At 44.1% G+C, this 25174-nt stretch overlaps 1 protein-coding gene and 1 long non-coding RNA gene across 2 annotated transcripts in view; one reads left to right on the top strand and one right to left on the bottom strand.

Moving 5' to 3' along the window:
• Positions 1-7674: 7674 nt before the first annotated feature.
• Positions 7675-15413, top strand: LOC140732420 (uncharacterized). The gene is made up of 5 exons (XR_012100076.1): positions 7675-7703; positions 8426-8526; positions 9218-9292; positions 10935-11009; positions 14681-15413. It is a non-coding gene; the product is annotated as an uncharacterized lncRNA (long non-coding RNA).
• An 8571-nt stretch (positions 15414-23984) lies between these two features.
• The window catches only part of dlec1 (DLEC1 cilia and flagella associated protein), a 212563-nt gene continuing 211373 nt past the window's right edge, over positions 23985-25174 (bottom strand). Inside the window, exon 41 of the mRNA XM_073055048.1 lies at positions 23985-24238. Coding sequence (XP_072911149.1) covers positions 24115-24238 — 124 coding nt within the window. The 3' untranslated portion in view covers positions 23985-24114. The remainder of the gene's footprint in view (positions 24239-25174) is intronic.

The following is a 25174-nucleotide window of genomic DNA, read 5'->3' on the forward strand; positions in this document are numbered from 1 at the left end:
AGGGTGAAAGGTGAAACAGGTTGGGTTTCAACATTTAAGATGGAGTGGTTATGGTCCATCTGCGGGTCAGTAGAACTAGGCAGACTAAAAGATCGGCATGATCTAGTTGGGCCAAAGGGCCTGATTCTGTGCTCTAGTGTTCTATGACTCTAATTAAGTGGCATATTGTCCCAAATAAATGAAGGGAAGAATCCCGGCTATTTTCTTGGTTGTTTTTTGTTCTTTAAGTTGTCCCAGATAAGCAGCTGTCCTGATTAACCAGAATCCACTGTACTGTGCACCTTCTCAGGAGTAGCAGACACCTCTAGTAGGGGGGAAACAGGTCCATGCTTTGTCATCGAGCTGTACAGAGGTACAAATCGAAAAGACAAGAGATTCTGCAGAGGCTGAAAATATGGAGCGACACACCCAGACTGCTGGAGGGTCTCAGCAGGCCAGGCAGCATCAACGGAGGGGAATAAACAGTTGATGTTTTGGGCCAAGGCCCTTCATCGAAACATTGACTGTTTATTCCTCTCCTTAAATGCTGCCTGACCTTCTGAATTCCTCCAGCATTTTGATGAGAGGTTCGAGCTCTTTGGTCCGAGCACCCGTTTACACACTAAGCTACACACACAAAATGCTGGAGGAAATCTCCCATCATCCTGAGTGTGTTATTCATTATCGAGCCTCTGCAGAAGCTCTTGTATTCATATTTACACTAACCTTACTATAAACTGTTTTATTCTGTCCAATTTGCCATCAAGTACACCCTGCCCCCTGCACTCCCACCCACCCCAGATACCACTGTCCTCACCGATGAACTGGACTCTGTGATAGGCTGGGTTGATCACTATTCGAGTGTCCAGGAGATGTGGTCGTAAGTGTACAAGCACAACAAAGTAACTTAAGCCTAATTTATTATCGTAAAATGGAAAGCACAAATAAACCACAATAAGTACTACAAAAATTTCCACAAAGATTTCAGGGCTGATGATTCTTAGTTTCCACTCGATTGTTGCTGTTATAGGGGGATCTCCAAATTCCGACTCATGCAGTCACCCTGGGACAATCCTAGGCACCAGTCGTGACCCTCGGCTTAGATGAAGTCCCAAGAACTGAGTGAAAGGATCCTCAACAAATAGAGGTTCAATCCACAAGCACAGAGACAGACGAACTATTTGATCTTCTGTTCTCATTCCACTAACAGCGTGGGTTCGTTCATTCAAATAACTCGCGTCATAGTCAGACATCCTGATGCCACCATACCTGAAGCCAGAAAGAATCCAGCCACCATTATCAAACATCACAGCCCTCCAGCATAAGAATCCATCAGTATTAGCAAGCATTTAACAAATCTCCGGTGTTTATCGTGTACACACACCTTACATGCTGCGAGCTCATAAAGAGTTAAAGTGTCACTTGGGACTGTTCAGATTTTCATCTAATATTTTTACAAAGTTAAATACGTTTTAAGATACGTACTGTGATCGATTTACTTATTTATTTATTTTCCATATTATCATGTATTGCTGCCACTAAGCTAACAAATTTCACGACATAGCCGCAGATAGTAAACCTGATTCTGACAACAAACACAGACTCAGAGCACCTGCGCATATACTCTTCAATCACACTTCATTTGACTTGTGCACAAGGAGAGCAGCAACCCAGGTCACTGTCTCTGTAACAGTGTTACCCCAGGTCACTGTCTCTGTAACAGTGTTACCCAGGTCACTGTCTCTGTAACAGTGTAATGGCAGGTCACTGTCTCCGTAACAGTGTTACTCCAGGTCACTGTCTCTGTAACAGTGTAACGCCAGGTCACTGTCTCCGTAACAGTGTAACGCCAGGTCACTGTCTCTGTAACAGTGTTACCCCAGGCCACTGTCTCCGTAACAGTGTTACTGCAGGCCACTGTCTCTGTAACAGTGTAACGCCAGGGCACTGTCTCCGTAACAGTGTAATGCCAGGTCACTGTCTCCGTAACAGTGTTACCCCAGGTCACTGTCTCTGTAACAGTGTTACGCCACCAGGCCACTGGGTTCTCCCGTTCCCTCCCACATTCCAGAAATGTACTGGTTACTAGGTTAACTGGCCATTGTAGACTGTCCTGTCATTACGCTGGTGTTAGTCCCGTGGGTTGCTGGGCAGTGCTGCTTGTCGGCTCTCTGAATCAGAATCACAATCAGATTTATTATCACTGGCTTATGTCTTGAAATTTGTTAACAGCAGCAGCCGTACAGTGCAAAGCATGATAAATACAGGAAAAAATAAATAAATGAATTACAATAAATATACATAGGTTAAATAGTTAAATTAAAATTAGCAGTGCAAAACCAGAAATAACAGAAAAAGTGAGGTAGTGTCCAAGGGTTCAATGTCCATTTAGGAATTAGATGACAGAGGGGAAGAAGCTGTTCCTGAATCACTGAATGTGTGCCTTCAGGCTCCTGTACCTCCTACCTGATTGTAACATTGAGACAAGGGCATGCCCTGGGCAATGATGGGCACCATCTTTTTGAAGATGTCTTGGATACTACGGAGGCTAGTACCCAAGATAGAGTTGGCTAATTTTACAACTTTCTGTTGCTTCTTTTGATCTTGTGCAGTAGCACACCCCCCCCCCCCCCCCCCCATGCAAAACGGTGATACAGGCTGACAGGATGCTCTCCACGGTACCTCTGTATAAGTTTTCGAGTGCGTTAAGTCACAAGCCAAATCCCCTCAAACTCCCAATGAAATACAGCCATTGCCTTGCTTTCTTCATAGCTGTGTTGATATGTTGGAACCAGGTCAGATCCTCAGAGATATTGACCTCCTGGAACTAGAAACTGCTCACTCTCTCCACTTCTGATTCCTCTGTGTTCCCTTTTCGGTCTTACCCTTTCTGAAATCCACAGTCAGCTCCTTGCTCTTGTTGACATTGAGAGACAGGTTGTTGCTGTGACACCACTCAACCAGCTGGTGTATCTCACTCCTGTACGCCCTCTTGCCTCCATCTGAGATTCTGCCAACAGTGGTTGTATCATCAGCAAATTTATACTGTAGACGGCACTTGAGCTATGCCTAGCCACACAGTCATGGTTTTGGAGAGAGTAGAGCAGTGGGCACCAGTGTTGAATACCAGTGAAGGGGAGATGTTATCGCCAATCTGCACAGACTGTGGTCTTCCGGTTAGAAAGTTAAGGATCAATTTACAGGGGGAGGTGCAGAGGCCCAGGTTCTGTAGCTTTTCGATCAGACTGAAGGAATGATGGTGTTAAACACTGAGCTACAGTCACTAAACAGCACTCTGACATTGGTGCTTGCATTGTCCTGATGATCTAAGCCATGGGAAGAGTCATTGAGATTGCGTCTACCGTTGACAATAGGCAGATTGCAGTGGGTTCTGGTCCTTGCTGAGGCAGGGGTTCAGTCTAGCCGTGATCAACCTCTCAAAGCATTTCATCACCGTAGATGTGAGTGCTACTGGACGTCAGTCATTAAGACAGCTGACACTGCTCTTCGTGGGCACCGGTATAACCATGGCCTTTTTGAAGCAGGTTGGAACTTCCGACTGTAGCAGTGAGAAATTGGCTTTGAATACTCCAGCTAGGTGATTGGCACAAGCTTTTCGGAGTTTTGGGGCCTGACACCTTACGAGGGTTCACCCTCCTGAAAGACAGCTTGACGTTGGCCTTCGAGACAGGGTCACTGTGTGCAGCAGGGATCCTCGGAGCTGTAGTTACTTCCCTCCTTCCCGTACCGGACACAGCGACTGAGATTGACGGGTTCACTATGCACCGCCAGGATAGGACTGTCGAGACTCTCAAAAGCAGAGGTCGAGGTGTAATCCTCATTATCAACTCCTCGTTGTACACGTGTATCTGTGATACCCCAAAGCTGCTCACCAGTCCTGGAAAATCTTGCAATGAAGTGTTGTCCATTTCACCTGCCGCGGGAGATTTCAGCGATCGTTTTCATTCCACCTCAGGCCAAGGTCAAACAGGCTCTGCATGACCTGAGCGATGGGATCAATAAGAATGAAACGGCGCACCCTGACACCTTCGCCGTCATTTTGGGAGATTTTAACCAGGCCAGTTTGAAAAAAAATCACTAAGCAATTACCATCAACAGATCACTTGCAATACCAGAGGAAACAACACACTGGGCCACTGTTACACCACCATCAAGAATGCCTACCGTGCTATTCCACGCCCTCACTTCGGGAAGTCTGATCACCTGGCTGTATTTCTACTCCGAGTATAGGCAGAGACTGAAGACTGTAGCACCAGCAGTGAGGACCAAGAAGGTATGGACAAGGGAAGCACAGGAGCGCCTACAGGATTGCTTTGAATCGGGCGGACTGGACTGTATTCAGGAATTCATCTTCGAACCTGGATGAGTATGCTGCAGTTGTTACCGACTTCATTAAAACCTGTGTGGATGAGTGTGTGCCCACAAAGACTTACTGTACATTCCCAAACCAAAAGCCGTGGATGAACCAGGAGGTACGTCATCTGTAGCGGGCTAGATCGGTAGCATTAAGTCTGGCAATTAGGGCTGTACATGAAAACGAGGTATGACTTGTGGAGTGCTATTTCACGAGTGTAAAACCAATTCCGAGCGATTTTAGAGCTGACTTCGGAGGTATGACAACTCTGGCAGGGTCTGCAAGACATTACTTCGTGCAAAGTGAAACCCAACAGCATGAATGGCAGCGATGCTTCACTACCAGATGAACTTTTCACCTTCTATGCACGCTTTGCGAAGGAGAATATAACTACAGCTGTGAGGATCCCTGTGGCACCCGATGACCCTGTGATCGTGGAGTTTGTCTTTCAGGAGTGTGAACCCTCCTGACAAAGGAGGGGCCAATCTGGTATGGTAGGGGTTAGCCAGGATTCCGTTAAACAAAGGACACAAATGATCCTAATGTCCCTGTGATAGACCACCCTGACTCTGAGATCTTCATTGGGCTGGAAGGGTATCTCTAAATAAATCAAAATAATCGATAATCTAGTTCCATCTGCCTGCACATGGTCTATATCCCTCAGTTCCTAGCCTGTTTAAAACCTCTGAAATGATTCTACCGATCTGCCTCCACCACCTTAGGGTTAGGGTTAGTAAGCTTTGGGTGTGCTGTGTTGGCACTGGAAGTGTGGAGAGGCTTGTGGGCTGCTTCCAGCAAAACTCGGACTGTGTTGGCCACTGGCACAAACACAGTATGTTTCCATGCACATGTGACGAGTAACCTCAGAGATTACTTCCCTGCACCCGCTTTAGAGTTACTCCCCACTAAAACGTGACACTTTACACAAGTTTTTCCTTCTTTGTCCTAATTTGCTGGCATATCCAACATTTTTTAAATGAAATGCAGGAAACCTTAACTTTTAATTTTCAGGTTAAAGTGGCAAAGCGTCACATTCAGAGTACAAAATAAGTGATTATGTTCACCGTCTAAATGTTAAATAATTCCCAACCTTAAGCATGGTCGAGTCAATTTGAGACAACTCAATAGAGCAGGGGTGTCAAACTCATTTTAGGTCACGGGCCGGATTGAGCAAAATGCAGCTTCATGCGGGCCGGATCAGTCGGACGCGTGTGAACGCAGCTTTCATTGCCTCCATTTTTTCAGCCTGCTCTCATGTGTCTCAGTCTCTGCTATAACTACAAAGTGTTTCACTTTACAAATTCCGTTTCTTATGAAGAAGACTGCCGAGCAAGACTGCCGAATAAACACTAAAAACCCTGAAAACCTGGTACCTGAATAAACTCAGCATTAGCCATATCATACGCCATAGGCACTTCGATTACTGGGGCCAGCTTTAATAGTAATTAGATATTATCTCGCGGGCCAAAGATAATTCCACCGCGGGCCGGATTTGGCCCGCGGGCCTTGAGTTTGACATATATGCAATAGAGGGTGTGAGTGACAGCGACCAAATCGAAGGATTGAGCCCTGACCCCAACCCAGGTTCACCAAGTGGAGAAGGTCAGGGTTCAGGGGTCAGGTGTCCACTCAGTAATGAGATGCAAATTGACAATTGCATCACCTGATGGACTTGAGGACGGGCACGAGGATAGAAAACAGGAGAATCAGGTTTATTATCAACACAAAAGATTCTGCAGGTGCTGGAAATCTTGAGCAAAGCAGACGGAATGTTTGGGAGGGGGTGCTCAGTAAGTCAGGCAGCATCTATGGAGAGGGATTTTAAAAAAAATCTAAGTGAGTTTATAGTCAAAGTGCACACACTGTATGTCTGCATCCACAACCCTGAGATCCATTTTCTTGCTGGCATTCGCAGGAAAATAAAGAAATACACTAGAATTTATGAAAAGCTATATATAAATAAAGCAATGTGCAAAAGATGACAAGTAATACAAATAATAAATAAATAAATAATGCTAAGGTCATGAGTTGTAAAGGGTCCTTGAAATTGAGTCTGTAGGTTGTGGAATCAGTTCAGAGTTGTGGTGAGTGAAGTTATCCACACTGGTTCTGGACTCTGATGGTTGAAGGGTGATAATTGTTCCTGAACCCGGTGGTGTGGGACTTAAGGCTGCTGTACCTGCTTCCTGATGGCAGCAGTGCAAAGAGAGTCTGGGTGGTGGGGGTCCTTGGGTCTGGATGCAGCTTTCTTGTGTTAACACTGCTTGTAGGTGTGCTCAATGGTAGAGAGTAAAAGCTGTCCCTGAACCTGGTGGTGTGCTTTCTGACCTGCTGATTTCCTCCAGCATTTGGTGTGTGTTGCTCTGGATTTCCAGCATCTGCAGATTCTCGTGTTCAAAGTGTTTCCACTGAGGTTGGGCGAGACTAGAACTAGAGGTCATAGGTTACAGGTGAAATATTTAAGGGGAATTTCTTCACTCGGGGGTGGTGAGAGTGTGGAACGAACTGCCAGAGTAAGTGGTGGATGTGGGTTTGATGGCAACATTTAAGAGAAGTTTGGATAAGTTGTTGGGTGTATTTAAGGCAGAGCTTGATAGGTTCTCAATTGGCCATGGCATCAAAGGTTACAGGGAGAAGGCTGGGGAATGGGGCTGAGGAGGGGAGAAAAAGGATCAGCCATGATTGAATGGAAGAGCAGACTCGATGGGCCAAATGGACTAATTCTGCTCCTATGTCTTATGGTCTTATAAGTACATGGATGGGAGGGGTATGGAGGGCTATGGTCCAAATACTGATTGATGTGACTAGTCAGAGTGACAGTTCAGCACTGATTAGAGAGACCAAAGAGACTGCTTCTACACTGATGACTCTAACTTAATATTGGCCATAGATAATGTCAATCCTCAAATGTTTTCCTCTCAACAGTGCTTAAGAAAGAAGTCTGTTCATGTGATTCTAAATTACAGTATTATTCTTCGTCCTTTAACATTATCTCAGTATTCTTTCCCCACAGACCAGCCACTCTAACTTTCAAATCTCTTACTATCTTTCCTTTCGGTTAGTCCTGACGAAGGGTCTCGACCGGAAACGTCGACAGTGCTTCTCCTTATAGATGCTGCCTGGCCTGCTGTGTTCCACCAGCATTTTGTGTGCGTTGTTACTCTAACTTTATCTCGCCTTTGCAGCACCTGCAGCATTTACTCCCACTGGAAACCATCCCGCCCTTTCTCCTGCGTGACGAACAGCGCCAGAACCTCCCATTGGTCGATAAGTTTCACGTGACACACAGTCGTATATAAAAGACGGCGTTCGCAGTATGCTGGCCATTTTGTGCTGCGAGCTCAGGGAGGTAAGGTATGTTTTGGGAATGGGTTTCAGTGTGTTGTGCCGGGTCTCTGCTTAGCAACGGCGCGAAGGATGATTGCGGGGCCTGCTCTGTTTGACGGGAAACAATAAGTGGGTCGCGCTGCTGTGTGGAAGGAACACAGGAAGCCGTTTGATTTAGGTGTCCTGGCTATGTGGGAACGGGTGAAAGCTCTCCGATTGGGCCCGCCGCTCTGCCCACGTGTGGACCGGGGAGGAAGAGGCCCCCTGATTGGGCCCGCCGCTCTGCCCACGTGTGGACCGGGGAGGAAGAGGCCTCCTGATTGGGCCCGCCGCTCTGCCCACGTGTGGACTCGGGAGGAAGAGGCCTCCTGATTGGGCCCGCCGCTCTGCCCACGTGTGGACTCGGGAGCAGGAGCTCGCTGATTGAGTAACGCCGGCAAATGTATTTTATGTTTAAGACTTGTCCCTTTGTGCGGGAGTGGTCCCGAATGACATCGCTGTTCTAAATGCGCAGAATAGCGTGTGGGCGCTTATGCCCGCTGCAGTGTTTCAGTATCAGCAAGGTAGGCCTCAGTGTGGCCTTCCTCCATCCTACAGCATTGCAAAATTAACCAGGGGGCCATATTCGACCTTTTTCTGTCTACATCAGATCCAGGTTGGAGAGCCCTGTACATCTCTACTGAAATGCTGCTGTACTGACTGCCTTACCTGTTCGGGTTGTGACTTGACAATTTGATCTTCCAGCAGCTTGCGACATGGAGCTCATGAAACTGCACGTGTATTGCTGGTGGAAGACTGCAGAGTATGTTTGGGTGCCAAGGTGATGACGTGATTTGACCAAGATGGTAAGTATCTCAAAGTAACTTCACTGCATTCAGTCCTTTAGGAAATGGGGTTACTAGTTTCCTTGGTGCTTGGACTGTTTCTGTGGCTCTAATTGGACTGAGGATTGTGCAATATTTAAGTTTTGCATTTTAATACACAAGTGGTGGTTTGAAATAAAGCCTTGGGAGCATTCTGTAAAAGAGTTAAAGTTCCATATGTAAAGTTTTCAGACCTCGAAAGTTTTAAGCTGCAAAGCCTGTGTGGAATGGGTCAAAACCAGCCTGGTAGGTGATGTCCACCACGAAGCATTGAAACATGTCCCTTGGCCCACGTGCTTCCTGCTGACTTTATCTAGACCAATTTCACTTTAATTTTGCTTAGTCCATAGAACATGAAGTTACAGCACAGACTTCATGGCTTAGTTTTTAAGTGCTTGAGTTACTGGGATGTTAGAATATTAGTTGCTCTTCAGGCCCCACATCTTGTCTGGTCCTGTTTACTTAACCCAGGTATGAGTCAAGTCTTGACGCAGTATTTAAATGGCCAGCGGGGCAGGTCTGCCTGTGACCTTGTCCCTTTCTCCAATACCTGCTAGATTAATGGGGTTTGTCTGAGACCTTTTTCTATGTAGAACTAGGTTATATGAAAACCCAAACACTTGTGCTTGAGATTGTTTGGCAATTTGAATCTTAAACCAGCTTTCTGTTGCAGAGTTGTCAGTACAAGTTGTGCCTTTCCACTGGAGACTTAACTTTGGACACTAAGCTGTTTGGGATACCACAGCAGGCATGTATTTATTGTCTAATTGCATATAATTGACTTTATTCTGTTGTGGTTGAATAAATCTCTTGGGCTCGATCAGTCTTCCTCCTTAATGGCAAATAGGATTTGTTGCTCAGGTACAGTAGTGTGGGTTTTTGACTGGAACCTAGACTCCTGGGCATTCTGATATGGGCAGTGTTTTCCATCTGGACCTTGACCTTGCTGCTTCTAACACCTGAAGATTAACCAGCTTCTGTTAACCATAGATATAGATTGGGAGGCTCTACATTCCTGCTAGTCTTGGAAAGTGCAGACATGGGCACCAGTTTAATTTCCTATTGCAACCACATTTAAACCTGCCTAGTGTTGAGCCTGCAGTTCTGCTTGGTGTCTTGGCATCCTTTGATCGGGAATGCAGAGCTATGTACAGGTAGTGGATGTGGTTTTCTTGGATATGAAACCATTGGGCCATTGCCTCTAACTCAATGTCTAGAATGTGCCCTCTTACTACATCGATAAAGAACCTGTTCCTGTTTCTGAATGTTTCATGCCTCACTCTTACTATTGCACTTATTTTGTCATTTATAATTTTTGTATTGCACTCCACGGCTGTTTTTTTTTAAAAAAAATTCATGGCATGTCAGTGATAATTTCTGTTGGTCAATTCCATTTGTAGGCCCATCATGGGGATTCCAATAGCCCTTGATAGTGAAATGCAGTTGTCAGATTGTAGGACACGGAGTAATCCTGGCAGACATTTTCAAACTTGTTCTGTAAGGCTAGCTGTGGTGCAAGTAGCAGCCCTTACTCAGCCTTGCAGATCTGAAATTCCTGGCGATGCAAGCTTCCCTAAGTGTTCCCTGCTGATGGGCAGTTTAATTGCACTGGCTGTAACCTTGTTCCAGAGTCATTTACTAATTGTTCAGACATGGGAAATTTGTAAATTGGCAACCTATTCATCTACAGTTGGTTTTGTATTAGGTACTCACTGCACTTTGGAAGAAACTGCTCATTTTTACTGAAAATGAAAACTTTTCTGCAGTCTAGTTCTCTACCTACATATGCATTTGTCCCTGAGTGATTCATTTCTATTTCGACTCGCTTCTGTTCACTGGAGTGTTGTTGTAGCTGTCTTGATCTAAGATTGAAGCCAGTGTTTGTAGCAGTATTCCCACACAGGACAAGCCTTGGACTGAATGGCTAAAGCTGCTGTAGGAAGTGGGTTGGTTTGAGATTGCATCTGGACTTCAACAGGATTGATTGTAGTTATAACTTGTGGCTTGGTGTTCAGTCTAGTGAATCCATCCCTGCTGATCTCCAGCTTGAGCTAGTTAGTTATGTACTGTAATTGTGCCTATAGTACAGTGCCTATACCTGGCTCTGCTCTTCAGGGCCCACTTGTCAATGTATACAACTTACCCCAAATCAGAAATCGGTCAGCAAAATTTCAGTCTCATTATTTGCCTTGATGCAGTATTTAAATGCCAGCAGGGCAGGTTTGTCTGTGACCTTGTCCCTTCCTTCAATACCTGCTAGATTACTGGGGTTTGTTTGAGACCTTGTCTTTCATATAGAACGAGGTTATAGAAAACCCAAACATTTCAATGATTTTCTTTTTGAGACTACCTGTTTGTTGTTTTGAATCTAAACCAGTTTTCTGTTGCAGAACTAAATACAAGATGTGGCCTTTCACCGGGGACGGCTAACATTGGACATGAAGTTGTCTGGGATATCACAACAGGTGTGTTTGGCACAGCTTCGTAATGAAGGGGTTGCAGTGGCTGACAAGGGAAGTAAAGGGCAATATAAAAATAAAAGTATAACATAGCAAAGATGAGTGGGAAACCGGAGGACTGGGAAGCTTTTAAAGAGCAACAGAAGATAACAAAAAAGGCAATATGCCAAGAAAAAATGAGGTATGAAGGTAAACTAGCCAAGAATATAAAGGAGGATAGTAAAAGCTCTTCAGGTATGTGAATAGCAAAAAAAATAGTTAAGACCAAAATTGGGCCATTGAAGACAGAAACGGGTGAATTTATTATGGGGAACAAGAAAATGGCAGATGAGTTGAACAGGTACTTTGGATCTGTCTTCACTAGGGAAGACACAAACAATCTCCCAGATGTAATAGTGGCCAAAGGAACTAGGGTAAAGGATGAACTGAAGGAAATTTATATTAGGCAAGAAACGGTGTTGGATAGACTGAGTCTGAAGGCTGATAAGTCCCCAGGACCTGATGGTCTGCATCCCAGGGTACTTAAAGAGGTGGCTCTAGAAATCATGGACGCATTGGTGATCATTTTCCAATGTTCTATAGATTCAGGATCAGTTCCTGCTGATTGGAGGGTGGCTAATGTTGTCCCACTTTTCAAGAAAGGAGGGAGAGAGAAAACTGGGAATTATACCGACGTCAGTGGTGGGAAAGATGCTGGAGTCAATTATAAAAGAGGAAATTACGACACATTTAGATAGCAGTAGAAGGATCAGTCTGAGTCAGCATGGATTTATGAAGGGAAAATCATGCTTGACTAAGCTGGAGTTTTTTGAGGATGTAACTATGAAAATGGACAAGGGAGAGCCAATAGATGTAGTGTACCTGGACTTCCAGAAAGCTTTTGATAAAATCCCACATAGGAGATTAGAGGGCAAAATTAGGGCACATGGTATTGGGGGCAGAGTACTGACATGGATTGAAAATTGGCTGGCTGACAGGAAACAAAGAGTAGCGATTAACGGGTCCCTTTCGGAATGGCAGGCTGTGACCAGTGGGGTACCGCAAGGTTCGGTGCTGGGACCGCAGCTGTTTACAATATACATTAATGATTTAGATGAAGGGATTAAAAGTAACATTAGCAAATTTGCCGATGACACAAAGCTGTGTGGCCGTGTGAAATGTCAGGAGGATGTAATGAGAATGCAGGGTGACTTGGACAGGTTGGGTGGGTGGGCAAATGTATGGCAGATACAGTTTAATGTGGATAAATGTGAGGTTATCCACTTTGGTGGCAAGAACAGGAAGGGGAAGTACAACGAGATCTAGGTGTTCTTGTACATCAGTCAATGAAAGCAAGTATGCAGGTACAGCAGGCAGTGAAGAAAGCTAATGGCATGCTGGCTTTTATAACAAGAGGAATTGAGTATAGGAGTAAAGAGGTCCTTCTGCAGCTGTACAGGGCCCTGGTGAGACCCCACCAGGAGTATTGTGTGCAGTTTTGGTCTCCAAATTTGAGGAAGGACATTCTTGCTACTGAGGGAGTGCAGCGTAGGTTCACAAGGTTAATTCCCCAAATGGTGGGACTGTCATATGTTGAAAGATTGGAGCAACTGGGCTTGTGTACACTGGAATTTAGAAGGATGAGAGGGGATCTGATTGAGACATAAGATTATTAAGGGATTGGACACACTGGAGGCAGGAAGCATGTTCCCGTTGATGGGTGAGTCCAGAACTAGAGGCCACAGTTTAAGAATAAGGGGTAGGCCATTTAGAACAGATGCGGAAAAACTTTCACCTAGAGAGTGGTGGATATGTGGAATGCTCTGCCCCAGAAGGCAGTGGAGGCCAAGTCTCTGGATGCATTCAAGAGAGTTAGATAGAGCTCTTACAGATTCAGGGTCAAGGGATATGGGGAAAGGGCAGGAAAGGGGTACTGATTGTGTATGATCACAGTGAATGGTGGTGCTGGCTAGAAGGGCTGAATGGCCTACTCCTGCACCTACTGTCTATTATTGAATACACAGCTAATTTTGGTTGTGGCTGAAGAATCATACTCCAGAGCTGTAGAGAATCTAATGTCTTTGGAAATTTTTCCATCTTTTAAGATTTGAGATTGTTTAATATCATTTCAGTACTCAAGTGTAGAGAACAAAATTGTTCTTCTGGATGTGATGCAGCTTTACATCCATCAATTTAAAACACAACATGTTTAAGTACACAAGATACCGTAGATTCCGGACTACAGAGCGCACCTGATTAAAAGCCGCAGGCTCTAATTTTAGAAATAAAATCAATTTTTTAATTGTAAAGGCCGCACCGCTACTTTTAAATATACATACTTATCGGTAACACAAATTACGTTGCATATACTTTTTTACTGAACAGCACGAACAACATTCCAATATCTCCTAGCGACTGGTAAAAATATATATACTGCAGCCTACCAGGAAAAGTTATTGATCGACTTTAACTTAAAAGCAGCGTTTTCGCTCGGGTCTAATCGGGTCTGACACGCTTGCGCAATGCGATCGGGTCTGACGCGCTTGCGCAATGCGATCGGGTCTGACGCGCTTGCGCAATGCGATCGGGTCTGACGCGCTTGCGCAATGCGATCGGGTCTGACGCGCTCGGGTCTTGCTTTTCTTCGAGTATTTTCCATGTTGATGAGGGCGAGTACAAATGACTGATTTACAATAATTTAATTGTGAAAGTGCGCTTGATTTATCGTAGAATTTCATTGGACCTCTGTGAACTACTCATCAATTTTATTGGTCTACTGTTACGAGGCAAAATGTTTACGAGGCGGCATGAAAAAAAACCATGTATTAGCCGCTCTGGATTATAGGCCGCAGAGTTCAAAGCTGTTCAAAATGTGGGAAAAAAGTAGCGGTTTATAATCCGGAATCTACGGTACATTGTATGCCCATTAGGTGACAGGAAATGGTGATTGGGGTCTGGAGGAGTGGGTTTGTCAGTGGTGTGCTCCTTGATGATTAGGATTTGCTGATCCGTTATGGTGGGTATTGTGGTTGGAGCTTCTGGGATCTTGGGCATTCTGATTGAGCCAGTGGGTTGCCTATGTGGACATATCTCAACGCAGTGTGTTAGTGCCAGCAGGGAAGGTCTGTGTGTGGCCTTGCTGCTTCCTACACCATCTGCAAGATTAACCAATGGGGCATTTGAGACCTGTCTCTGTTAACCACAGATCTGGGTTAGGAAGCTCTGTACATTCAAACCAATCTGTAACAGTCTGTTACCTGACTGGAATGTGACATAACATGGGGCATTTCCATGTACAACCATCCTTCATCCTGGAAGTCTGCCTAATGTCAAGATTGCAATTATGCCTCTACAATATTGGCATTGCTGCCTTTCATCAGGCAGACACTAGATATTTGGAAATGTAGTCTTGAGCTTTAAACATCAAGCATGACTGTTGGCAAAATATAACTCTTAATAAACAATTTGATCTGGTGCTCAGCTGCTTGGGGATTGCCTGAGTAATAGAGACTGCAGAGGCAAGTGTGTGGTTCATGTGAGCTGAAGGATTCTGGAAGTTGCGTATGGGCAGTTTGGTGAAAATCGGTTGAGGCTGGTGAATCAAACAAGTGATCTTCCAATGGGAGTCTGTTCAGAGTTAATGTTTGCTTTGAATGTGAGTGAGTTGTCTGGATACTGAATGTTTTCCTCTTTTATAGGTGTGCCAGCTGGAATACTGTTGAATCGGTAATGGAGCAGCAGCAGTGAATTTGGTACTCAGCTGATCCTCAGTCCCTCTGGAAGAAGGTGACAACTAAGGAATTTTGGAAGCCAGGAACATGGAAAACGACTTCAATGTCATGGAATTCAAACCTGGAGATAGTGGGCACCCAAAGTCAAAGGGGTGTAGTTATTGGGAATTTTTTTTCTGTAGGCCAGAAGGCATCTGAATGGTCCTCCCACATGCTCTGTTAAACCACCTGAACCGTGTTGCTCCAGTGTATAGGGATTGGGGGTCATGAACTAGCTCACAGGTGTAGAGAAGTGAACAATCTCCAAGCAGCTGCTCATTTGGTGGCTGTCTCTGTTCTTGTGGATGCAAGTAAAGATGCAGTTTATGGGTTGACAATGATGGTCCTGGAGATGAAGTCAATGGCCCAAGCAATCCAGTTTTAATAAAACTGCTGGCAGTTTAGTTGAGACAGATAGTGGGACATTGAATATCCCTTGCAGGTATCAGTGATTGCTCTGGAAGAACAGCTGTGGTGCAAGTGGCAGCCCTGGGAGATGCATGCTACCCTATCAGTGTTCTCTAATTTTGATAGGAAAGCTATAATCTTGTTCCAAAGCCTCTTAATAATTGTTCAGATGTGTAATTAGCAACTTGTTTATTCATCCACAAGTGGTCTTGTACACCTGTTCAAATAAATACTCACTGTACTTTGGAAGAAATTGTCTTATTTTACTTGTAATGCCCTGGTTCACATCTTTATTATGCTGTAGGTATTTCATTTAGTAGCTCTGTTCTGCTTTCAGTTTAGGTTATTGAAGATGAGGGATGATGTGCAGTGTGCCATCCAATTAACAGGTGGTTTTCTTGATGTGAAAATAGGTTGGTCTTGGGCTTTTGTTCACGGGAGAACTGGTTGTAGCATATGATCTGGTGAGAGACCTGTTTGAGATATAAGTGATGTTCAGAAGGTGGTGTGGGCGTTTATGCTGACAGAGGGTCCAGTGAGTGGCAGAAGTTCAAGATGAGCACCAATTTGTGTGTGAGACTGTTTAATTAGAATTGGCCTTTTTGTTATTTACTAACCCATAAACATAATTCCTTTCATTGTATGTAATGTACTGTCTGTTTTGTGGCACTTATTTTGCAACAAGGTGGCAAAATACCCTATATCCACACAAACCAGGGTTTGGTGGGATGAGCTGTCCCAGTCTCGAGTTTGGCAGGACTTCCTGGCAGTGTCTCCCCTAGTCTTGTGCAGCCAAGGAAACCAGGGTGTTCTGTACGCAACCCCATTCTCCTGCCTTTTTCCTGTAACCTGACATCCATTGATCAAGAACCTATTGACCTCCAATTTAAATGGCCTCTGCAGCCATCTGTAGCAATGAATTCCAGATTTGCCACCCTCTGACCAAAGAAAATCCCATCTCATCTGCTCAAAGGGACATCCTTCTATTCTCAAATGAGAAAAATCTGCAGATGCTGGAACTCAGCAAGCCAGGCAGCATCTATGGAAAAGAGTTCAATGGACGCTTCACCAGTCCTGCTGGCATCATTCTGTCGAACCTCCAGACCCTCACCAATGCCTTCTAAACCCTCAGCATTACATCCTATTTTAGTCCTTTCTAGGTGCTAACACTGCATTTGCCTTCCTTACCACTGACTCAACCTGAAAGTTAACTTTAGTGAGTTCTGCACAGATTCCCAAGTCCTTTTGGGCCTTTTTCTGGATTTGCTCCCTGTTCAGAAAATGTCCACATTATTCCTTCCATGAAAGTGCATGAGCATACGCTTCCCTATACTATATTCTACCTACATTGTTTATTCTCCCGATCTGTAAAATCTTTAAGGAACTGCAAGACCTTGATGAGAAGCTTTCAAATAGAAACTATGATATTGGGTACAATTGCACTGGGAGATAGAAAAGATGATGTTACAATTGCCATGAGGGATTTCGATATACAGATAGAGTGGGGAAAGTCAGGTTAGTGCTGCATCAAGGGAAAGAATTTGTTGAACACCTACAAGATGGCTTTTTAGAGCAGCTTGTGGTGGGACCCATTAGAAAAGGCAATTCTAGATTGGGTGTTGTGCAATGAACAAATTTAATTATGGAGTTTAAGGGAAAGGAACCCTTGAGTCAGGGATCATGATAGAAATCATCTAGCAATGAGAGAAGATAAGTCAGATGTATCAGTATTGCACTGGAGTAAAGGGAATTAGAGGCACTAGAGAAGAGCTGGCCAAAGCTGATTGCAAGGGGGCAAGACATTAGCAGGGATGATGGCAGAACACAATGGCTGGAGTCAGAACAATTCAGAAGTGCGCAATTAAAAGTATCACGAGTAAAAACCACTTGTGTACATTAAGACGATGTACATTACATATAGCTAAAATTAGTGGGAAGCTTTTAAAAGCCAACAGGCAGCAGCAAACAAGTAGTGAGAAAAAATAAAATATGAAGATAAGCTAGCCAATATTATGAGTATACCAATTGCTTTTGGACAGTAAAAGGCAAGAGTGGATATCGGACCGCCGGAAGTAACATTGGAGAGAGGCAGCAATGGGGAACAAGGGTATACTCAATAAGTATAAAGACCATAAGATAGATAGATAATTTATTTATCCCCATGGGGAAATTCAACTTTTTTTCCAATGTCCCATACACTTGTAGCAAAACTAATTACATACAATACTTAACTCAGTAAAAAATATGATATGCATCTAAATCACTATCTCAAAAAGCATTAATAATAGCTTTTAAAAAGTTCTTAAGTCCTGGCAGTTGAATTGTAAAGCCTAATGGCATTGGGGAGTATTGACCTCTTCATCCTGTCTGAGGAGCATTGCATCGATAGTAACCTGTTGCTGAGACTGCTTCTCTGTCTCTGGATGGTGCTATGTAGAGGATGTTCAGAGTTTTCCATAATTGACCGTAGCCTACTAAGCGCCCTTCGCTCAGCTACCGATGTTAAACTCTCCAGTACTTTGCCCACGACAGAGCCCGCCTTCCTTACCAGCTTATTAAGATATTGGAGCAGAATTAGGCCACTTGGCCTCATTGAGCCTACCATTTAATCACAACTGATTCATTTTTTCCCTACCCCAGTCTTCTGTCTTCCCCCCTACATATCTCTTCATGCCCTGACATCAAGAATCAACCTCTTGCCATAAATTTACATGAAGGCTTGACTCCCACAGCTGTCTGGCAACCAACTCCAGTCAGCTGTTTTTTTTGGAAGGCTGCAACAAAAGAGCAGGAAAGATACTAACATGGATAGAAGGTTGGCTGTGACTGGCAGTAAATGGAGTCTTTTCTGATTGGCTTATCAAGGTCTTGCCATTCCTTAATTCTACCCACAATGATTCTACATCTGATCCATGTTCAAAGCATGCAACTCAAATTCTGCATGCAGATATGAAACCAAGCTGCATGATTGTCAACTCCCAAATCCCCCTCTGCACAAAAAACTAGAAAGATTGGGTGAGAAACACAATATAAAAAAAAATGTAAGATTGGAGAAAAGTCCATATCCAAAATGCAGACTTTGATCATCTCTGGGTACAGCACAGCTGCAGGCTCTGCTCTCCTCTCCAGTAGCAGAGCAATCAAAAGACAGGCACACAGGAGGTGCTCAACTGCATTTGCCTCATTATTTCAATCTCCCTCTTTGCTTTAATTGGTGAAATTAAGTCAAATATCGGCTTGCAGCCATGATGATCACATACACTGCTTCTGCCTCCCAGAATCCTCTCAGACTGCAGACACACAAATGATCTCCAAACAGCAAACCACAGGCTCCAACAGATCCAGAATTACATCAAAGACAAATATAAAACACAAAAGAATTTAAATGTCTCATGATCTATCCAGAAGATCTTGACCGAGGGAGTGTTGTACACAGGTGCCATTTTGACTAAGTCACCTCTTTCTGTAAGTTGGGAAGTGGCCTGGTGTGAAAAGTGCTAGTCTTTGGCTCCAGAGTCTTCGGCGGGGAGACTACGCCAGGCACAATTGCAGAGGGTGAAGACATGACCGCTAAGCTGATTCAGTGTGCTACGTGCATGATGTGGGAGGTCAGGGACACTGATGGTGTCCCCGGCTGCTACCGCTGTGGAAAGTGTGTCCAGATTCAGCTTCTGAAGGAGCATGTTGCAGCAATGAAGAAAGAACTGGAGGACCTCAGGTTTATTTGCGAAAACGAGAGTTTTCTGGACAGGACCTACAGTGAGGTCGTTACACTGAGGGTACTGGAAGAGAGAAAGGGGGCGACGATGAGGAAGGAAAGGATGTTTGTGGAGTACAGGAGACCCCAGGGGATGTACCTCTCGTGAACAGGTTCACCTTGGAAGCTGTCAGGACAGAAGATACTGTCAGTCTGAGAGGCAGACAGGTCTGCGAGCCGAAAATTGGTGCAGAAGCAGAGACAAGGAGTCAGACATCAGGAAGAGCCGTGGTAGTAGGGGACTCCATAGTAAGAGGTACAGAAAGGGGTTTCTGCGGCAACAGGCAAGATTTAAGGATGGTGTGTTGCCTCCCTGGTGCTAGGATCCAGGACATCACGGACCGATTGCAGGGAATCCTCAAGGGTGAAGGTGAACAGCCGGAAGTGGTAGTGCATGTCAGCACAAATGACATCGGGAAGAAGAGGAAGGATATTCTGCAGCGGGACTTCAGAGAACTCGGAAGAAGGCTGAAAAGCAGGACTTCCAGGGTGGCCATCTCTGGTTTGCTTCCAGTTCCTCGTGCTGGAGAGGGCAGGAACAGGGAGATAATAGATCTGAATGTGTGGCTGAGGAACTGGTACAGGAAGCAAGGATTTACATTCTTGGACCACTGGGTTCTGTTTTGGGGTAGGGATGAATTGTACAAGAGGGACAGGTTGCACCTTAATAGGTGGGGGACCAGCATTCTGGCAGACAGGTTTGCCACTGCAACACGGATGTGTTTAAACTAAGTAGTGGGGGGGGGGGGGGGGGGGGAGGGGATGAACTGGAAATATAAGGATGGAGTTAAAGGGAAAGTGAAAATAAGGAAAGTTAAAAAGGACAACAGAATCAATGGAGTAGAAAGCTCAAGAAGAGATCATACAGTATGGCCAAGTGAAATAGGAATTGATATGAAAGGAGAGGGGAGTACCGAATTAAAAGTATTATATATGAATGCACGAAGTACAAGGAATAAAGTAGATGAGCTTGAGGCTCAGTTGGAAATTGGCAAGTACGATGTGGGAATAACTGAGACATGGCTTCAAGCGGACAGGGCCTGGGAAATGAATATTCAAGGATATACATCTTATCGAAAGGACAGACTGACTGGCAGAGGGGGTGGGGTGGCTCTGTTGGTGAGGAATGATATTCAGTCCCTTGCGAGGGGGGACATAGAATCTGGGGATGTAGAGTCAGTATGGATAGAACTGAGAAATTCTAAGGGTAGAAAGACCTCATGGGAGTTATCTACAGTCCCCCCAAACAGCAGTCTGGATGTAGGGTGTAAGTTGAATGAAGAGGTAAAATTGGCATGTCGCAAAGGTAATGATACAGTTGTCATGGGGGATTTCAACATGCAGGTAGACTAGGAGAATCAGAATGGTACTGGACCCCAAGAAAGGGAGTTTGTGGAGTGCTTCCGAGATGGATTCTTAGAACAGCTTGTACTGGAGGCTACCAGGGAGAAGGCAATTCTAGATTTAGTGTTGTGCAATGAACCGTATTTGATCAGGGACCTCGAGGTAAAAGAACCATTAGGAGGTAGTGACCATAATATGATATGTTTTAACCTACAATTTGAGAAGGAGAAGGGAAAATCAGATGTGTCAGTATTACAGTTGAACAAAGGCAACTATGGAGCTATAAGGGAGGAGCTGGCCAAAGTTCAATGGAACAATACCCTAGCAGGGAAGGCAGTGGAACAAAAATGGCAGGTATTTCTGGGAATAATGCAGAAGGTGCAGGATCGGTTCATTCCAAAGAGGAAGAAAGATCCTAAGGGGAGTAAGGGGCGGCCGTGGCTGATGAGGGAAGTAAAGGGCAGTATAAAAATAAAAGAGAATAAGTATTTTTAAAGAGCAACAGAAGATAACAAAAAAGGCAATACGCCAAGAAAAAATGAGGTACGAAGGTAAACTACCCAAGAATATAAAGGAGGATAGTAAAAGCTTCTTTAGGCATGTGAATAGCAGAAAAATAGTTAAGACCAAAATTGAGCCATTGAAGACAGAAACGGGTGAATTTATTATGGGGAACAAGAAAATGGCAGATGAGTTGAACAGGTACTTTGGATCTGTCTTCACTAGGGAAGACACAGACAATCTCCCAGATGTAATAGTGGCCAAAGGAACTAGGGTAAAGGATGAACTGAAGGAAATTTATATTAGGCAAGAAACAGTGTTGGATAGATTGTTGAGTCTGAAGGCGGATAAGTCCCCGGGACCTGATGGTCTGCATCCCAGGGTACTCCCCAATACTCCCCAATGCCATTAGGCTTTACAATTCTACCGCCAGGACTTAAGAACTTTTTAAAAGCTATTATTAATGCTTTTGAGATAGTGATTTAGATGCATATCATATTTTTTTTACTGAGTTAAGTATTGTATGTAATTAGTTTTGCTACAACAAGTGTATGGGACATTGGAAAAAAATTGGAATTTCCCCATGGGGATGAATAAAGTATCTATCTATCTATCTATCTAAAGAGGTGGCTCTAGAAATCGTGGACGCATTGGTAATCATTTTCCAATGTTCTATAGATTCAGGAACAGTTCCTGCTGATTGGAGGGTGGCTAATGTTGTCCCACTTTTCAAGAAAGGAAGGAGAGAGAAAACGGAATTATAGACTGGTTAGCCTGACATCAGTGGTGGGAAAGTTGCTGGAGTCAATTATAAAAGAGGAAATTATGACACATTTGGATAGCAGTAGAAGGATCAGTCCGAGTCAGCATGGATTTATGAAAGGAAATTCATGCTTGACTAATCTTTTGGAGTATTTTGGGGATGTAACTATGAAAATGGACAAGGGAGAGCCAGTGGATGTAGTGTACCTGGACTTCCAGAAAGCTTTTGATAAAATCCCACATAGGAGATTAGTGGGCAAAATTAGGGCACATGGTATTGGGGGCAGAGTACTGACATGGATTGAAAATTGGCTGGCTGACAGGAAACAAAGAGTAGCGATTAACGGGTCCCTTTCGGAATGGCAGGCTGTGACCAGTGGGGTACCGCAAGGTTCGGTGCTGGGACCGCAGCTGTTTACAATATACATTAATGATTTAGATGAAGGGATTAAAAGTAACATTAGCAAATTTGCCGATGACACAAAGCTGTGTGGCAGTGTGAAATGTCAGGAGGATGTTATGAGAATGCAGGGTGACTTGGACAGGTTGGGTGAGTGGGCAAATGTATGGCAGATGCAGTTTAATGTGGATAAATGTGAGATTATCCACTTTGGTGGCAAGAACAGGAAGGCAGATTACTATCTAAATGGAGTCAAGTTAGGAAAAGGGGAAGTACAATGAGATCTAGGTGTTCTTGTACATCAGTCAATGAAAGCAAGCATGCAGGTACAGCAGGCAGTGAAGAAAGCTAATGGCATGCTGGCTTTTATAACGAGGAATTGAGTATAGGAGTAAAGAGGTCCTTCTGCAGCTGTACAGGGCCCTGGTGAGACCCCACCAGGAGTATTGTGTGCAGTTTTGGTCTCCAAATTTGAGGAAGGACATTCTTGCTATTGAGGGAGTGCAGCGTAGGTTCACAAGGTTAATTCCCCGAATGGCGGGACTGTCATATGTTGACAGATTGGAGCGACTGGGCTTATATACACTGGAATTTAGAAGGATGAGAGGGGATCTGATTGAAACATATAAGATTATTAAGGGATTGGACACGCTGGAGGCAGGAAGCATGTTCCCGCTGATGGGCGAGTCCAGAACTAGAGGCCACAGTTTAAGAATAAGGGGTAGGCCATTTAGAACAGAGATGCGGAAAAACTTTTTCACCCAGAGAGTGGTGGATATGTGGAATGCTCTGCCCCAGAAGGCAGTGGAGGCCAAGTCTCTGGATGCATTCAAGAGAGATTTAGATAGAGCTCTTATAGATAGCGGGGTCAAGGGATATGGGGAAAGGGCAGGAACGGGGTACTGATTGTGTATGATCAGCCATGATCACAGTGAATGGCGGTGCTGGCTAGAAGGGCCAAATGGCCTACTCCTGCACCTATTGTCTATTGTCTTTCTAAAGATTTGATTTTTTTAACCAACAGTTGCCCTGCCCCTCTGCTGATACAATGTGTGGCTTTGAATGTTATGCTTCCAGTTCTTACTGCTGTCTGTAAGGAATTTGTACTTCCTCCTTGTGACTGCATAGGTTTCCTCCCACAATCCAAAGACATATTGGTTGGTAGATTAATTGGTCATTGTAAATTGTCCTGTGATTTGACTAGGGTTAATGAGGGGTTGCTGGGTGATGCGGCTTTAAGGGCCAGAAACACCTTAAATTATTATCCCTTTCTAAATTTTTTGTCTTTATCTATTCCAGAGACTTGTAATATCTCTTGTATTTTCCTTCTCTTACTTCATACTCACTTTTCTAAATAGTTGAACCCACCACCTGCTACTTTTTTTTTAAGACACACTTCAAACCATCCCATTGAGTGCTATTTTGTTCTATCAATTGCCTATCCTTAAATCTAGTTGTATACCAACTGCCCCATCATCTGCCCTACCACTCTGGTTCCCATCCCCATCAAATTAGTTTTACCCCTTTTACCTGTAGTTTTACCTGTTGGAGAACAGCTCCAGCAAACCGGCCCCTCAAATTTAGATGTACCCCATCCTTTATGTACAAGTCATACCTTCCCCAGAATAATCCCAATGATTTTTTTCCTCTTTCCTCTCTCCTCCAACTAGCCCCCATCACCCTATGTCTTTCCCCTCCCCACCTTCTAAATCTGTCCATCACTTGAACCAGTTCCCCTCCTCATCCCCTTCCCCTAATTTCACAGTTGATTTTCCTCTCGTCAGGTTATATAATCAGCCAATTTGTCATCTCCCAGCCTCTGTCATTTTTCCCTTCTCTCTTCACTTGTGTCCACATTTCACATGCCAACTCCTACTCCACACTTTCACCTATTTATCCTCTCTAAATGAATCCAAATGAAGGGTCTGGACCCAAAAGCTCAATTGTCACTTTCCCTCCACAGATGATACCAGACCCACCGAGTTCCTCCAGCTTTTTATGTTGTTTCAGCACCTGCAGTTTCTTGTGTCCCACAACATGAAAAAGGGCTGTAGGCTGTATGAATTTAAGAAATTTTCTTTAATAATCAATTTTTTGGAATGTTACACAAGTGGTTCTGCGTCTAAATGTAGGGTGTCATACTTGTTAATGAAATGGGGTGTCCATCAAGTACATTGATTCCCGCTGACCTTATGGGGTGTATGTAGCTTCAAACCTTTCATCAATTGATCCCCTTCCTTGCACCATGAATGTTAAGGGTCGCTCTCCCAGAATTCCTTGAATGGTGACACTGGCTTTGTATGTTTTACTGTCCCTGTGGTAACAAAGGAAATAGAAGTTACTTCCTCTGTGTGAAGGGTGAGTGTACTTTGGAAAACAATAGAACCAGTGAAATCCACTGGTTCAAACAAAATCCCAACCCATCAACTCAACCAGTCCCTTCCTAGATCTCCATCACTCACCAGCTGATCTTTTCAAAGTAATTTAATTATCCAAGCATATATGTTACCATATACTACCTTGAAATTCATTAACTTGCAGGCATTTAGAGGCATTTATATAATAAAATTTTTCAAGACACCATGCATAAATAGTCGAAGTATAAAGGAAGAAAAACTGAAAACGTGAGTTGAAAAGAATCTTTGAAAGTAAGTAAAGGGCATAGAATCAGTTCAGAGTTGTGGTGAGTGAAATTATCCAAGTCAATTCAGGAGCTTGATGGCTGCAGAGAAATAAGTTCCTGAACCTTTTAAACTCTCCCTGCCAGAGACTTAATAATGCCCATCACAGTTAAACCATTGCTAACTAGTGTTTCTAACCCTTTTCCCTTAAGGAAATGTAACACATGTTTAGGCATTCTAATGAATCTGCTCTTTCCCTCCTCCACTCAAAACACCAATATTACCTACCTGAGATAATTTCCAAGGGGCAAACACCTGGGATCTGACCAAGACTGCATAAACTCCTCCCCCATCACTTGCACCATTTTTCTATCTGTGCATTTGATCTTTCATGGATTGCTCACATAAAGCTGTCTACATAAACAGGCCCTTTAATACATGATGTGCATGCCTTTTAAGCTACACCAAGATCAATCTATTCCCCCTCCCACATAACCCTCCATTTTTCTTCTAAGTGCCTAATGTTTTCACTTCTACCAACACGCCTGGTAATGAGTTCCACGCACCCACCACTCTCTTTAAAAGTGTACCTCTGACATCCCCCCCACCCCAAATCACTGTAAACTATC

Source organism: Hemitrygon akajei, chromosome 8, assembly GCF_048418815.1.
Source record: "Hemitrygon akajei chromosome 8, sHemAka1.3, whole genome shotgun sequence".
Lineage (NCBI taxonomy): Eukaryota > Metazoa > Chordata > Chondrichthyes > Myliobatiformes > Dasyatidae > Hemitrygon > Hemitrygon akajei.